General features: G+C 32.0%; 2 protein-coding genes and 1 long non-coding RNA gene across 3 annotated transcripts; 1 reads left to right on the forward strand and 2 right to left on the reverse strand.

Annotated features, from left to right (window-relative positions):
- The first annotated feature begins 2,770 nt into the window (after positions 1 to 2,770).
- Positions 2,771 to 3,516, forward strand: LOC107928191 (uncharacterized). The gene is made up of 2 exons (XR_001692570.2): positions 2,771 to 2,948; positions 3,274 to 3,516. It is a non-coding gene; the product is annotated as an uncharacterized lncRNA (long non-coding RNA).
- A 2,139-nt stretch (positions 3,517 to 5,655) lies between these two features.
- Positions 5,656 to 9,502, reverse strand: LOC107928222 (mediator of RNA polymerase II transcription subunit 27). The gene is made up of 7 exons (XM_016859408.2): positions 9,104 to 9,502; positions 8,841 to 9,006; positions 7,567 to 8,029; positions 6,420 to 6,479; positions 6,269 to 6,337; positions 6,136 to 6,179; positions 5,656 to 6,034 (listed from the first exon to the last, which is right to left on the reverse strand). The coding sequence occupies exons 1-7, from the start codon at positions 9,417 to 9,419 to the stop codon at positions 5,851 to 5,853; spliced, it is 1,302 nt and encodes a 433-aa protein (XP_016714897.2). The 5' UTR covers positions 9,420 to 9,502; the 3' UTR covers positions 5,656 to 5,850.
- A 2,230-nt stretch (positions 9,503 to 11,732) lies between these two features.
- On the reverse strand, positions 11,733 to 14,916 carry LOC107928229 (nudix hydrolase 27, chloroplastic). Its single transcript, XM_016859418.2, has 6 exons — positions 14,523 to 14,916; positions 14,380 to 14,430; positions 13,602 to 13,694; positions 13,395 to 13,489; positions 12,890 to 13,004; positions 11,733 to 12,774 (listed from the first exon to the last, which is right to left on the reverse strand). The coding sequence occupies exons 1-6, from the start codon at positions 14,733 to 14,735 to the stop codon at positions 12,547 to 12,549; spliced, it is 795 nt and encodes a 264-aa protein (XP_016714907.1). The 5' UTR covers positions 14,736 to 14,916; the 3' UTR covers positions 11,733 to 12,546.
- Positions 14,917 to 16,058: the final 1,142 nt, after the last annotated feature.

The raw sequence follows: 16,058 nt of genomic DNA on the forward strand, positions 1-16,058 counted from the left end.
TAGTCCCTAAACTCAAAACAAGCCTAACTTTTAATTCCTAGCTTCGAATTAAAATTCGATTTCACATATATTCATTAGGGACCTCCTACTTTCTATTCCTACTGAAAGTTTAATAGTTTTTAATTTTATTCAATTTGGTCCCTAATGTACGAAACTAACAATTAAGCTTTATAATTTAGTCCTTTTCATAAACTAAGCTTAATTTCTATCAATTTCACATCTAATTCTCCAAGAAATCAACAATGGAAACTTTCTAAAACTTTAACAGTTTTTCAAATTGGTACATGTGCTAGCTAAATCAAGCTCTTATGACCTTAAATCTATAAAAAAAATTACAAGAAAAGGACTTGAATTTCATGCCAAATCAAGTGGTCGAATGCTGAAACATCCAAAATGGTTTTTCTTTGATTTCAAAAAAGAAAGATGGTGAGTTGAGGAAGAAAGTGGTGGAACTTTCCACTAACTCCCCCTTTTATACTATAATTAATAATAATTAATCTAATTTAATTACTTTAAGCTTAATTTATTAAGTTAAATTAACAAAATATTTATTCATAATAGAATATAGCATCGTCATCCACCAACTATTATTTAAGAATGGTTTAATTACCATTTTGTACTTTTGGTTAATTTCTATTTAGGTCCCCCAAGTCATTAGTCAATTAAAAATTTACAGCAACTGAACTTTTACAATTTAATCCCCAAGCCTTAATTAGCCACAATTTCAGCTAAATCACTAACAAAATTCCAATTCATTTATATAATAACCCTGTAAATATTCTTATTTAATATCTACGAACTCGGTTTACAGAAACGAGGTATCAAAACTTCAATTGTCGACACCATTAAAAATCGAATCATTACAGAACAAAAGTTAAACCTTGCCTTCATTTATGGAGATAATGTTTCATTATCATTTTGAGTCTAATGAATTGTAGACACAACACCAATTATGACTGTCGAAACCACTTTTTTTTTTAAAACAGGGCCAACTTTTATAATGAAAATGGAGTCGCCACTGGTCCTTTTTTTGAAGTGTGATCGGGTCACCTTGAGATTAATCATTTTAATAAAACATTTTGATTTATTAAAAATAATTATTTTGGTCTACAAAATTCGAGAAAACGGGCTTAGGAGTCGGTTACGCACTTGGAAGGATTAGCACCCTCGTAACGCCCAAAAATCGGTACCTAATTGATTAATTAATGTCTTAAATTCCAAATGCCGAAAAATTTGAAAAAGTTTAAAAACAATTCCCCTTTTATTGAAACTTTGTGTAAAAAATGTTTGATCATCCCGATTCAATGAGGAAGTCGAAACCCCGTAAGTTAGGGAACAATTCCTTGAAGTTTCAAAGACGATATACAAATTTACTTTTATTTTTTAAAAAAATCGTTTTGAAATTTCGAAATGTCATATCCAATGCGTTAGGACATAATGTTTCGAACTTCCCAAAATAAATTTTGATTTGAAATTTTTACGTTTGAGTTGAAAAAGAAATACTCGATTTCTTAAACTCAACAAAGAAAATCGAAACCCAGTAAGTTAGGGCACCATCCTCTCGAGAATTTTAAATACCGAATATACGTTGTTTTGAAAACCTTTGAATGAAAATGATTTCAATATTTTAGTTACATGCAATCTCTTAAATGACATAAATGCAATAGAATGATTTAAAAAATAATAAATACAGATAAGCAATGCGAAACATGTAAGAATAGTAATTATACATCATATATTATACGAATATTAAAATTAACATTCAAAAGCAAGTGAGTAAAAATTGAAAGAAATACTTAAGCAAATTATGCAAATAAAATATAGCAAACTTAAAAAGTATCCTAAAAGAAAGGAAATCTAAAACATCAATATCAACAACAAATTACATGTATAAAATATTTAAAACAAATAATACATATAAAAAATAAAATAATTTGATAAAAAATTATATATACACAAATAATAGTATAGTATAAAAAAATTGTCATATAGATTTTTTTATATATAAAGATATAGCAGAGAAATAAAAAAATATTATATAACTAAAGAAATGCACTAATTATATCAAATTGACATAAATGTAAAAATAGTATGTGTTAAATTTAAGTAATAAAACATGAACAATTAAAATGATAGTGTGTGAAAATTTAAAATAATATTAATAATAAATTTAGAATAATTATGATAATAAACTAAAAATAATAATACATGAAAAACCTAAAATAATACATATATAAAAAAACTTTTAAAATAATAATACAATAATAAATTTATAATAATAAGTTTAATTATTATAATAATATTAGATCTAAAACTAAATGTATTAAAAACAACAGAATAAAATATTTAAAATTTTTTTTAAATGAGTAAATTGAAATAAGGATTAAATCGAATTTAGAACCAAATTAAAAGGAAAATATGTAAATAAAATAAAGCTGAAGGGCCAAAATGCGGCGCGCGAATAACATGGGGGACTTAATGGAAAATATTTCCTTTTCCTCCAAAACGCAGAGCTGCAATCTGGGTTAAAATGAAACAAAAAGACAACTGCGGGGACAAAATTAAAATTAAAAAAACATCAAATTGAATCAGTTATAGAAGTGAGGGGACTAAAACCATAAATTTCCCATTTAGGCCTCAAAAACATGCGGATCCATTTCGGATCAGGTCGGTCGTGTTAGTCATGGCCAATACGGCATCGTTTCAATGCTTATAGTCCCTACTCGAAACGGTATTGTATGGTACCACTATTTAAATCAACTTTTCCCCAAAAAATCATTTGCAGCCCCTAAAAATTAAAAAAAAACTTGATATTTCTTTACTAGGGTTTTAGCCCTAGCTTCTACGTCGCTGCGCCTCTGCCACGATCCCACCGTGAAAGGTGGTCGGAGCTGCACCCCAAAGAGGCTTTTTGGCTCTTTTTCGCACAGATTTAAAGGCGTCTCAAGGTATTTTCTCTTTTTTTCTTTTACTTTCTGTACAAAAATAAATAAATAAATAAATCGAATCGAATCGAAAGAAAAAAACAAAGAAAATAAATTGCTACCTTTAATCTCTATTTTTATTTTTCTTTTCTCTGATTGATGTTGTGAAATACTTGTTTTTTTATTGATTTTCCAATCCTTTTTTTACAGATTTTCAGTGGCTTTTTATAGCCGTAGTGAAACAAGAAAATAAAGAGAAATCCATTCTATTATCTGCTTGATTTGCGATTTTTTTTATTTTCTTGCCATTTTGTTGCCTATACTGTTTGTTGCCTTTCTTGTTGTGCAGGTACAGGCTTGGAGGAGGCGCGCGCGTGGAGACTCGGCTCGTGTGGAGGGGCTTGGCTGCGACGCTAGATGCTACTGTTGCTGCCCTAGGGTTTCTGAAAATTGTTTTGGGCATTTGGGCCACATTGTAATTGGGCCACTGTTTTTAGATTGAGTCTGGAGTTTGAGTTTTGTAATTTGAGCTTGGTGTTGGGTCGTTTGTTATTTCGGACTGAATTAAGTTTGGGCTTATTTTTACTGTAAATGGACTGGACGTTTATTATTTATTTTTCTTGGTTTTTATATTTCAATCGGGCCCAGGCAAACTGGATTATTACAATGACTCCCACCACAGCAATGATTGAAACCCCAACAATTAGCACTTTACTCGACATCTTTGTTTTTCTTTTAATGAAGATATTATATCTCTATCGCTATTTAGTCCTGGCAAATAACCATGCTGTAGAAAAACAATACGATTCCCAACCAACCAGCATAAATAAAGAGAAACCTCTTATTGGGAAATGAAGCTTCCCTCGCCTTTGTCTTTGCTTTTGTTGTTTGATGAAATCAATCATACACAATGAGTGAGTTTTATAGCAAATGAGAGCTTGTAAAATTAGGGCTCTTTACATGAAAAACGAAAAATGATGCCTTACCGAATTGATGTGGATAGGTTACAATGTAATGGTCTTAGACAAAATATGTAATTCATCAGTGGTTATCATCTTTAAATTTTTTTTTTGTTTTTTAAAAAGGAGTGGAAATTTTTTGTTTGTCTTAGCTTTGTGTTTGATTTGTTTGGGATGATTTTATTTATTAAGATATTAAAGGCTTGAAGTGAAAAAAAAAATTCTAGAATTCAATCTTGAAGGACTTAAACTGTAAAAAAAAAAAATCTTTATTATTTTTCACCAACAAAGTGGATGTAAGAATTTCTAATATTGACAATATCGTTGGAGTTACAATTTGAACTAATTTTTTATTATAATTTCATACATATTACATGTGTTATTGTTATTACTTCTCAACCTTACATTTGATTCTTTATTATATATTATTTTTAAACGTACACGTGTTCTAAATATGTAATTTTTCCAGACATACGCATATAATAGAATCTCTAGTTATTAATAAATTTTTTATAAATTATATTTTAAAAACTTCTCAATATAATAAGTTTTAAAGATTTTTATAGAAATTAATTAATTAAATAATTAAAATTATGAACACATGAAAAACCTTGTAATATTTGTATGTATATATATGTAATATTTATATGTATATATATACTATCTATACACTATACATAAGAGTAGGCTTTCCTCATGACATCCAAATAGTTAACATTCTTAAAAACACATTTATAATACAATCTATTTCACCATGATCAGTTAAAATAAATATTTTTTTAAAAAAATTCTTAAACAACAGATTAATGATATTATAAAAATACAAAAATTAAAATATATGAGTTTAAAATATAAATACTAATTTTAAATTTGAACATAGCCTTCTGTCATTTGATTTAGTAAGAATTCGGTATATTTTTTTTAATTGCTTTTAATTAAATTGGCTCAAATAATTATTTCTTTACTCGATATGTATTAATTTTAGGATTAATATATGAAATGATTACATTTGCTCCCTGTCCTAACTTAATGTTCCAACTTATTTCTAAACATAGACTTTACAATGACTGCAATTAAAGACAATAAAATAAAGAAAAAAATAAACACACAAACTTTGATAATGCAGTTTGAATAACAATCGAATTATTCGATTTATTCAACAATTGATCTAAAAACCATTTAATTAAAACCCAATTTACCCTTACACGAAAAACAATTGCAGCGCGATAAATATCCTAACTTTAATTAGAATAAATTAAAAAAAATCCGATTCAAGCAATTTTCTAATCAATTCACCTGGTCTGTAATGATTCCCGATCTAACGAGTTCATGACCATTCTCCAAACTAATTTCCAATCCAGATCAAACATCATTGCTAAATATTTTAAAATAAAGAATCCCTGACATGCCATCTTATAATTGGGTCATCTGTAAGCATCATATTAATAGGAGTAAAAGTGTGGATATCAAAATATATATTTTCAAAATAGAAATCACAAATTTGATAAAAGTAAAAGAGCCAATATGTTATTGTCCCTTATCACTTTAAACTGCTTGAGTAACACACACTGGCCTAAATACGAAAAATATTATTCTACAAATATACCATTAAGACTAATGTTTTTCTATACAAAATATTAAACGGTTAAGCGTGCTCAAACTCATGAGTATTAACAGAGCTAAAATTCAGTCTACTTAAAAACTTTAAGAAATTGAATACAAACAGAAAACAAGAACAAACGAAAGAGAGAAAAAAAAAAGAAAAAGGAATAGGAACACAAAGAAACAATGAATTTAGAGATGAAAAATACACTATGTTTCTTACACATCAACTAAAACATTCTCATTCGATCACCTAAAGTAAGTAAATATAGAAACCTTGTTGTCATCACTCACTAGTATCAATTTGATCTTTCTCTTTCCTAGCTTTAGCTAATATACCTTGGTTAACAGAAAGAAGTGTGAACTTACGTGTTATCCGAGAAGCAACCGATATGATAAGCTTCAGGGGCATTAGAACCTTGATCTAATGTTGAGGAAATAGATTGAGTCGATGAATGTTTTGAAACAGAAAGAGTTCGATAAGGACGATGGACAGGAGGTAAGATTAAAGCTGATTGCCTGTCCATTGCCAATAGCCGTCCGCATTTGCTGTACCAAGGGGTTCACCATTTTATTACCAGAGAAGAATACAAGCTAAGGAGAATTATTAGAGAAAGAGAAAAAGAAATGAAAGAGAAAGCAAACCATACTTGCAGACTTTGGTGAATAAAGTTTGGTAGCTGCATATCCAGTGCTACAAAAGGAAATGCATTCGTACATCATTAGCACGAAATAGCTGCAAAAAATTGAATAACAGTTCAAACATTTATACAGAGACCATACCAAAAGAGAATGCAATGCTGTTTTACTTCTGATTCCAAGGAAATACTGGAGGGCAACAGTAGCGTGCTCCTGTAATAGGGACATAGTTATTAGTATAACAGAAAGCTTCAGCTTAGTGGATATAATTAACCCAAACTGGATAGACTGTTACCGTTATCTGTCTAAATACATGGTAGACCGAAGAACCTCTAGAATGCATGTAGCTGCCGCCCTGTGCAGAATGAAAAAGGTAAATACAGAAGTGCAATTAAACTGCTTTATTGAGAGGCAACAAGGCTAACCAAGATGTATGACGAAGGTAAATATTAATTCCCCTGTATATGAGCATCTATAGTACCAAACCGACTGTAATCATGATAATAAAGGTATGATTGTGAGCAGAAAGGTGATTTGCACCTATGTTACTCGGACTTGGATGTGAGTGCATGGGTATGCATCCCGTACAAGCATGTTGACTATGGTGTAGTTTTTCCATGTATGTGGAGGTTACATCCCCATAACCATGTCCAAATATATATCAAACGCAAGTGTCAGACATAGGTGCTTTAAAAAAATGATGAGTTACAGTTACAATCCGCCTTTCTTGTGAGACCACAGAATATACTTTGGTGCATCCCCAAAATTGCAGCTAGGAAGTTAGAACTTTGAAGTATTGAAGAAGATAAATTCAGGCTTTAGAAATGGAAGCATGATCCCTGGTCAACTTTCTACCAGCAAATTGAGTTCCCATTGTTTAGCCAAAATTAAACAGTTGGCATTCCACCTTTTCTTTTAAATGGCATCAAAACATTTCCAAGATACCAATCAAGTCCAAAAAATATCAACCAATAAGCCAATCTTTCAAATGGCATCAAAACTAGTCAATATACTAGTCAAGTCCAACAGAAAACAACCAATAAGCCAATAGTCTGTTATACAGACTCATGAACAAGTTCAAGCTGACTCGGATAAAAAGGTGAAACCAAGCTTGAAGCAGACTAATTAGTTCCAAAAAGCATTTGAGGCTTGAATAGGCACAACCAATTTCATGAATCTGTGATTATATTATGTACCTCATTTGCCTCTGCTTCTATGCAGCAATGCATATATCAACATCAGAAGATTACTAACAAAGAAAGATCTTTACTATGTAAAACCACTTAGCTACTCTACCACATGGCTAACATAATAAGATCCATGAATCACATAAGACAACCAACATTTGCCTCTTTCATGGCAACATGCAAACCAAAGGTTTAATACTATTATTAATTTCAAAGAAGAGAACAAGTAGCATTTGCATCTGCTGAAAAGATTACCTCGTCCGGAGAAAAGAAAGCCACTGAATCTGGATCTGTTGAACCAGCTGGATGCAATGAGACTACAGCTCTGAAGATAGAAGGAAAGAACAGCTCAATTACAGCAACCTTATCCATAGAAGCAACATTCTGGAGTGCTGGTCTAAGTATACTTGTGCCGTGAAAATTATGTTTTGGTGCCTCCATGGTATTATCATTTGCTGAAGCAGGCAATGAAGAAGCTCTTTTCAACCAATCCAGTCTTTCATAAGTTGAAACTTTCAGATTTGGTCTTTCTTTCTCCATGTTAGTCAAAACATCAGATAATGTTTTACAATCGCTAAGATTATCTTGATTGTCTTCTGCCAGAGCTGGCAAATTGCGGTGTTTCTTTGACGCAGTGTCAGTACCCTCACCATCCTCTTCATCATCAAGGTGAGGAAAAAATCGCCTTTTCTGGTCTGTGAAGGCTTTGAGAGCAAGCCTGTGAACATTAGAAGCATGAGATAAACAATTTGACAATCTCAAGTTTCAGAACAAAAAATTGTGAGCCAAGGAAAGCACTGCTAAGTTAAAAAGAACTCACTGTACCTACTATGTTGCAACAAGAAGTGATGATACTGAATTGAAATGAAACAAAACAGCACACCACTACAGTGTTTTCCATGACCAATGCACATTAAATTAAAAATGATAACATAGAGATAACATCAGAAAATCATTTCATTTTGTATTCTAAGCAACTCCTTTGCAATTATATCTGTGGTCCAAGACTGTGGTTAGTCAATGAGTTAGGAGATTGGTTCAAATCTTTGTTCATGTATCGGACAGACCACCCCTTATTCATTCAGAATTAGACTAGTGCAAGCTAGCAACACCTCCTAAACAAGTAGTTACTTTAGAAGAATTTAGCAAGTCCGTGAACCATTTAAAACTTCAAGCAACTCATGTTGCATATTGCACCATGTCACAATCTACTAAAATCAGTAAGACCCAAAATTTTGCTAATAAATTAGCACCCTCACCATTATTCACATCCATTTCAATCTGAACCTTAAAATATTCTCCATTCAAATCAGGCAAATGCAATTTACCATAATTATCAGAAAATCAGTGCTGGATTCTTTACTTCCCTGTAAAATGTCTTAAACCCTATACATAACAGGCAACTAAAATTCATACGATTATGCAACAAACGATACCAACTCATAAAGGCATTTCACTGTACCAGAGCTTAGGTAGAATTCAACAATATCAAACATTTACCGTATCTATACGACTAATTGAGTACGAACCTTGTCCGGTCAACAGCAGATGCACCAGCCTGGCCAGCAAGCTGTCGTTTCCAAGCATAAGCCACAACGGCACCGTCAGGACATACTAATGGCATATGCAAACCCCAAGAATTACTCCTTGACCTAAGTGACTCATTCAACACTCCAGATTCCTCCAGCTGCTTTCCTAACAAGAAAATCAAATACAATTTTCAAAAAAACTAGTCCTCCAAAGCGACATCATTCTAATATTAAGACAAAAAGGCCATTTATTTTTTGTTTACCAACGGTGCGGAGGTCTTGGAGATGTTGGCGCATTGACTCGTCTTCTTGGCGGAACAAGTGGAGAGGTTTCGAGCTTTGATGCGGCTGCGAAGCGACAAATAGGGCTTCGAGAAGTCGATCAGCGCCTAGGCGGATATCAGCGATGAGTCTCGCAGCCTGTCCGAGTCTATCCATCGCTAGAGCCACCTGCTTCGGCGGTGCCTCCCCGGTGGTTGATGAAGGAGGCGTTGAAGTCGTCGCCGACGGCGGTGGTGCCGCGGTGATCGCGGACTGGAGGTGGTGGTGGTGTTGCTGTTGATGGTGCTGTTGCAGCATTAGGATTTTGTTGCTAATCTGAAGATCTGAAAAATGGAATGCTCCCAAAAAGAAAGAGGGTTTAAAGAAAAATTCTGCTTTTCGGGGGTAAATTACAAAAAAAGCCCTATTTTTTTAAAATTTACCGAAATGGGTCCAGTATTTTATTATTTACCGAAATGGGCTATTTTTCCCGAAATCGCGTCCACGTCAGCGCAATGTCAGGGGACGTGTCAGAACATCGCGTCCACATCAGCATGCTTTGCTTACGTGGACACAAATCACGCCTACGAGGACGCAATTTGCTGACGTGGATGAACAGTTTATGTTTTTTAGCTTGAAAAACTTTGAAAGGCCATAACTTTTCGCTCGGTTGTCCGATTGAGACGATTTTTTTTATTTAGAATAAATTTTTGAGATCTACGCGCTGACAAACGGCCGAATGCGGTTTGCCACTATTTTTGTCGAAAAAGATCTTTTTTTACCCCTAAATTTCGATTTTTTCGGTTTAAATTTGAATTTTGAAACATTCAAATCATTATTTTCCTTATTTATTTGAAGTAAACACCGGATATTTTTTTACAGAATTGTTGTATTATTTTTTCTGATTGGACACGTGTATGGAATAGGTCCGATAAATCGTTAGAATGTAAGTAATATAATTAAGATAATAATAGTATTTATATAATATGTCAATTAATTAGTTTAGCTTAGTTGGTTAAGATGCTTGCTCTTTTCTCTTAGTACCTTGGAGCGTGATTTCCTTCCACGTCAACATCTCGCGCTGACGTGGACGCGATTTCCTGACACGTACCCTGACATCGCGTTGACGTGGACGCAATTTTCCGGAAAAAGGACCATTCTAGTAAATAATTAAAAAATGGGCTCATTTAAATAATTTTTGAAAAAAAGATATTTTATTAGTAAATTGCCCGCTTTTCGGAGGTCTTCAGTAAAGTTAATATCGAAGGATTTATCACCATTCACCGCTAAAGCCACTTCATCCCCAATTTCTAATTCGCAATTGTCTATAGGTAAACAGAATTTCTATTTAAAATTTTTCATCCGACTCACTCGATAATAAAGTTTTTTTTTTTAAAATTTGACTAACGAGCTCCAAGCAATGACTCGAAGATCAATTGGTGGGTTAATATACAACGATAGATAGAAGAATATATTTTGGATCTTGATCTGACGATCAGTATCGAAAATTAAAAAACAATGTTATTTAAATTTTAGTTTGTAAATTCGTGACAATTAAAATTGTTTCATGAAATAAAACTAAACAGTAAAAGAGAAAGAAAAAGAGCATTTTCGATTGGTGCAGTACAAACAAAAAAAGTTATACAACAACGATTTTAACAACTGAATGACTTAAATAAAAATTTTTAAATAATTCAATGACTATTTATAACTTTTTAAAGTTAAATGATCAAAAAATTAATTTATTAATAATTTAGTAACATTATATACAATTTACCCTAATTTATATTTAATTTTAATCCCAATCTTGTTCAAAGATCAAACTATTGTTATTCGAATTTTGAAATAATTTAAATAAAAATTTTACTTAGACCAAAAAAAATTAAGTGCCTTTAAATTATGAGCCGAAATAGAATTTCAATTTTCAATATTGAAAGTCCAAAGACTCAATTTAATCCAATTTCAAATTTATATTATATTATTATAATATAAATATTAAAAATATGTTAAATTGTTTACATTAAAAGTTTAATAGAAAATATATAAAAAATATATTTATAATTAATAAATACTAAATAAATCAATTATATTTTAAAAATTAAGAAATGGATGACGGTTTGAGTTAATTATTTCCAAATATAATCAAGTTTAGACAAATTTTTAAACTCATATATCAAATTAAATTGAATTCAAACAACTATATATGATATTGATACCTAAATTTGAAATTTAGGGGGCTGACAAGGGCCTCGACCCCCCTAAAATGTAAAATTGCTATTTAAGTCTTTAAATTTTTTTAAAATTTTTAAATTAATAAAGGTAAAATTACACTTTAACCCCCTAAAATTATAAAAATTCAAATTTAAAATTATAAAATTCAATTTAATCCTTTAAAAATTATAAAGATATAGACCATAAATAATTAAAATTTCATTCAATCCCCTAAAAATTTGTTTTGGCTTCGCCCTTGTTGATACCACTTATAAACTCAACCCGGTTTAGTCCACGAACATCTCTAATGCACTAAATACTCAATTATGTAAAAACATTACATATATCAAATAAATAAATAAATAATTTTAAGGCTGACCAGGTAAATAGTGTCCATAGTAAAAAAAAAAACTCAATTAGGCTCTTAAACTAGTATATCTTTGACCATTAAAATGCTAACATGACCGTTAACAGTTATTGAGTCAGCTATTACGTTACACATGGCAAATTTTAATCAGAACAAAACTTAAACTACTTAATACTAATTTAAGACCAAGATTACCGAAACAGTACTGACGATGCACTTGCACCATAAACATTTTGCAAAGTCAAAACCAAATTATAAATACAAACAAAGGCCTCATAAATATTTAATAATAAAAAATTGTACTCATTACATATTTGTTCCAAGTATGATATATAATAGGAGTGCCACTGAGCTTCTTGGAACGGTATCCTTTTTGCTCTAAAAAAATGGAATAAAACTTCAGAATTAAAAGTTCACTAAAAAGGCTTGCAGTTCTAACATTACAACTCATTGGATAGAAAATACCTTGTCTATCAGTCGATTCAGTGAGTCAACTTTTCTCCATTACTGTTCAGTTTATTATTTTCCAATGCAACTATAATCATCATTTACAAAGCAACCAATCCTAAATGTGCATGATAATGATGACAAATAGGATAATAACATTAACCCTTAGGCCTAAATCCTTAACTCTTAATATGAAGCATATTTCAACACATGGATAGTCTTTCACAAGTGTTTGTTTGCAAAAGAATAGCTATGATGTCCAATTTGCAGAGACAGATTTACGATTGCCAGCGAAAAAATAAATCTAGTTTCATCATGCAAGAAACTTTGATCCGGTCGCATCAGCTTAATGGCAACAAGTTTTCGATATTATTTTGACATTCTCAACCCGCCCCCCAACCCCAAAACAATGCAAAATTACTATACCTGACCCTGCAGAGAAGTTGAACACCTTTTAGTTTGCTTATGTATTTTTTTTCCACCATTTGGTTTATTCTTAGTTGAACTCCTTTTAGTAGTCTGCTTATGTATTTTTCCTCCATTACGTTCATTCTTGGTCAAACACTGCTCTTTGTCTGCATCTGATGAGAAGTAAGGGCTGAATACTTTGAGAACTTGTTCATAAACCGGCTTCTTGAAATCCACAGCCTGCTCAAAAATTAGTTTTGAAGCATTAGCTAAAAGAAGTATCAGATCTTCGAAAATGTTGGTACTTCGATCAGTAAAACTTTATATTAAGGATTGGGAAACGAGAGATACTTACAAGCTCTACAACTTGTTCTGGTAATCTCCATGACCACTCTTTGAACTCTGGCTTTTCCGAACCATCGCCTAAAAGATTGATTTCTTCTTCATTTCCAGTGAACTTAAAAAGAAACCTGTATCAGGAGAAACAGAGGAAGTCAAATAAGAAGCATATATTTATTTGGATTCGAAAAATTGAAAGCTAACTACACGAATTCAGAGAAAGATTGGTTTTCAAATAGAATGATTAAGCAACCCCCAGTATCATATATTCACAGTAAAAACAGAACCCGTTGATAAACTTTAAAAAATACACACGAATATGACTGAGAGCTACAAAAGATCCTTCAAATACATGATAAAACTTTACAAAAATATACGAACATATCTGTGTTAAACACATATCCATATGCAAGTCCGAGTAACATAGGAATTCAATATGTGCAATCAAAGCGAATTACACAATTCAAGTTACGATCTTCAATATACCAGATTTATTTGATGACCTAAACTACAGTCCTTACCATTTCTGTGCTTGACCTTTATAATTTGTCCCCCATCTACGGTTAAGCTTATCTTTCACTTTAATAGGAAAATCATAAGTCAACCAATAAGGTGCCTGTACATTAAATGTCAAAAAATCAGTTCAATAACTTTCAACACGATAATCGTTTTATCGTTTGCGATGTCATAAAACAGATGTTTTTAATACAAATTATCTCGAAACACACCTCTGCAAGAAATTCAGCGGATGTAACACCAGTTTCTTCCCTCAGTTCTCTCATGGCTGCTTTTCTTAGATCTTCACCTTTATTAGCACCACCCTGCATAACAAAAACTCGAGACAGTTGCTATATGCACGTCATAGAGTCTACCATATTCAAAGATTTAGAAGACAAGAAGTTTAAAATGTTTCAGACTTTTGAACCCAAACTGCCCAGGGCGAAGAGTACAGCACTAATGTTCACATGCATCACATCCCTACGGAAAGCCTTACGGTGAACTACAATGTTACCTTATTTCATTTGCACCAATCTTATTATTTAAACCCTAAAACCAGGCTTAATCCTTGGATGCTTGAACCTCGAACTTAAAGTCGGTTTAAGGCGACATATAGGTACAGTCACAGAAACAGGAAGCATTTGCACTTAGCTCCAAAGAGTAATGAAATTATTGAATCCCAAACTCTTTCATACAAGCATTACTTGTAAGTACTCGAAATGAACCGAAACCGAAAAGGCTACCTGTTTTTCAGCTCTAAAATTCTGAGGATTTCGGATTTAGTCAACGGACAGATGCAGACTACTTGCTTAAAGCTTAGCAGAGCCAATTACAAGAGGATTTCAACAAATTCTGTTTCACTAAATGACTAAACTAAATTAAAAACAAATTCAACAATGCATGGACTAAATTCAAGTTTTCCCAGCATAATCCAATTTAGGATCCAATTAATAGAACCCTATCCAACAAGCTTAAACCAAGAAATCTCTGAAAAAAGAAACAACATACCTGAGGCATTTGCCAGGTGTTTGGAATATATATCCTCGACGCTGTAAATATCTAAAAAAAATCCAAGAAAAATAACAGTATCAAAAATCAAAAACATCAAACTGAAATGAATTAATGGGAAAATTAGAGAATAAATTAAGGACCTTTTTAGAAGGATTTACAAGACAAATTCCAACATTTTTCCTATACCCATCAGGCGGACCTTCATTGGATAAGGAAGCCGAGATTTTTGTGAGTGGAACATTGAGCAGAGGGTAAAACAGTGGCACCCCCGAAAATTTAACCAATTGACAATGGCAATTTCGTCTCTCGGTCCCGTAAAACACCGAATTGCCCACCAGTTGACACCCTGCCATCGCGTCGTTTTGACGAGTCACTGACTCAGTCCCGATAAACCGCAATCCAAACTCTCGTTTACTTTGAGCACTCCATATCCAACCCCATCAGCTTCCCCTATACGCATTATCCACTTTTTTCATTTTCAAAACTACCCTCGTCACCTTTCTTAATTTACAGTTTTGTATTTTCCCCACCCTTAAAGCCCGTACTTTTTTTTTTATGATAAAACTATAATTATAAATAGGTTTAAACAGTAAAATGGCCCTTCAACAATAATTTGATTCCCAAATTGATCCTTAAATTTTTCTTGTCATAAGTAGCTATTAGATTTGGTCCTTGGATTGTAACGCCCTTAACAAAAACAAATTAACCATTTTAATAACTATAATCTATACTTTATATAGAAGGTTTTGACGGATTTAATGCCTATATCAATTAAATTTCGATTTAGTGTGAAATTATCGAAAGACCATTTCATTTAGAAATGAACAAATATTATTTCGAGAGTGTTTATACCTTTACATTTTGATAAATTTAGAAAAACGCATATACATAACGAGAAGGTTAAAATATGTTGTTAATCCTTATACTTTGACAAAACTTGAGATAAAAATTAAATCCCCTTACTTTTTCAATTTAAGAATTCTAATTCAATCATTACTATAGTTAGTAGTAGTTTTAGTTAAAATTTATCAACGTACCATGTTTACTTTCTATCAATCATATGTCACGTCACATAAAACCAACCTAACCAACATGTTAAATAAAAAAATTAACAAAAAAATTTAAATTTTTAATGATTGAGCTGAGATCTTTAAATAAAAAAATATATGACTTAATTTTTAATTTTTAAAATATATGGACTAAAATTTAAATTTTATCAAAGTACAATGGGTAACAACATATTTTAGCCTAATAAATTTATTATATATTTAAAATGATTTAAAATAAATATCCAGGCAGGTATAATAGTGCAGGTCATGATCAGCATCCTCCGGTGGATATTTCAGCCTTTACGGTTTTTACGGATTACCAAATCCAATACTCGCTATAAGCGAACCAAGTGTCTTTATGGATGAATGATTCGTTAAACGGGCTGGGGAGTGTGGAACACGTCCGTTGAAAAGGAAGTGGGAAAATGATAGGACAGCGCCAAAACGGCTCAAGGGCAGAAGATTGAGGGAGAGAAGGTCGAGGCAAACAATACGGCTCTGACTTGGCTTTAGCTGATATAAGAGTGTGCCGACTGCCAACTGGTCACGTGACCTCTGTATAATTGATTTTAGCCCAATGGCAAATTTTATTAATAAAGCTTGAATCAATTTAAGAAATTACATCAA

This window comes from Gossypium hirsutum, chromosome D01 (assembly GCF_007990345.1).
Source record: "Gossypium hirsutum isolate 1008001.06 chromosome D01, Gossypium_hirsutum_v2.1, whole genome shotgun sequence".
Classification (NCBI taxonomy): Eukaryota; Viridiplantae; Streptophyta; class Magnoliopsida; order Malvales; family Malvaceae; genus Gossypium; species Gossypium hirsutum.

Bases quoted from the DNA above. Each gene is read 5' to 3' on its own strand.
- LOC107928222 (XM_016859408.2), bottom strand. From the start codon at position 9,419: ATGCTGCAACAGCACCATCAACAGCAACACCACCACCACCTCCAGTCC. The intron at 9,007-9,103 runs GTAAACAAAAAA...TTTTCTTGTTAG, and splicing joins CCAAGACCTCCGCACCGTTG to GAAAGCAGCTGGAGGAATCT. The intron at 6,338-6,419 runs GTAACAGTCTAT...TCCCTATTACAG, and splicing joins ATGTATTTAGACAGATAACG to GAGCACGCTACTGTTGCCCT.
- LOC107928229 (XM_016859418.2), bottom strand. From the start codon at position 14,735: ATGGCAGGGTGTCAACTGGTGGGCAATTCGGTGTTTTACGGGACCGAG. The intron at 14,431-14,522 runs GTCCTTAATTTA...GATTTTTTTTAG, and splicing joins TTGTAAATCCTTCTAAAAAG to ATATTTACAGCGTCGAGGAT. The intron at 13,695-14,379 runs GTATGTTGTTTC...TTTGTTATGCAG, and splicing joins ACACCTGGCAAATGCCTCAG to GGTGGTGCTAATAAAGGTGA.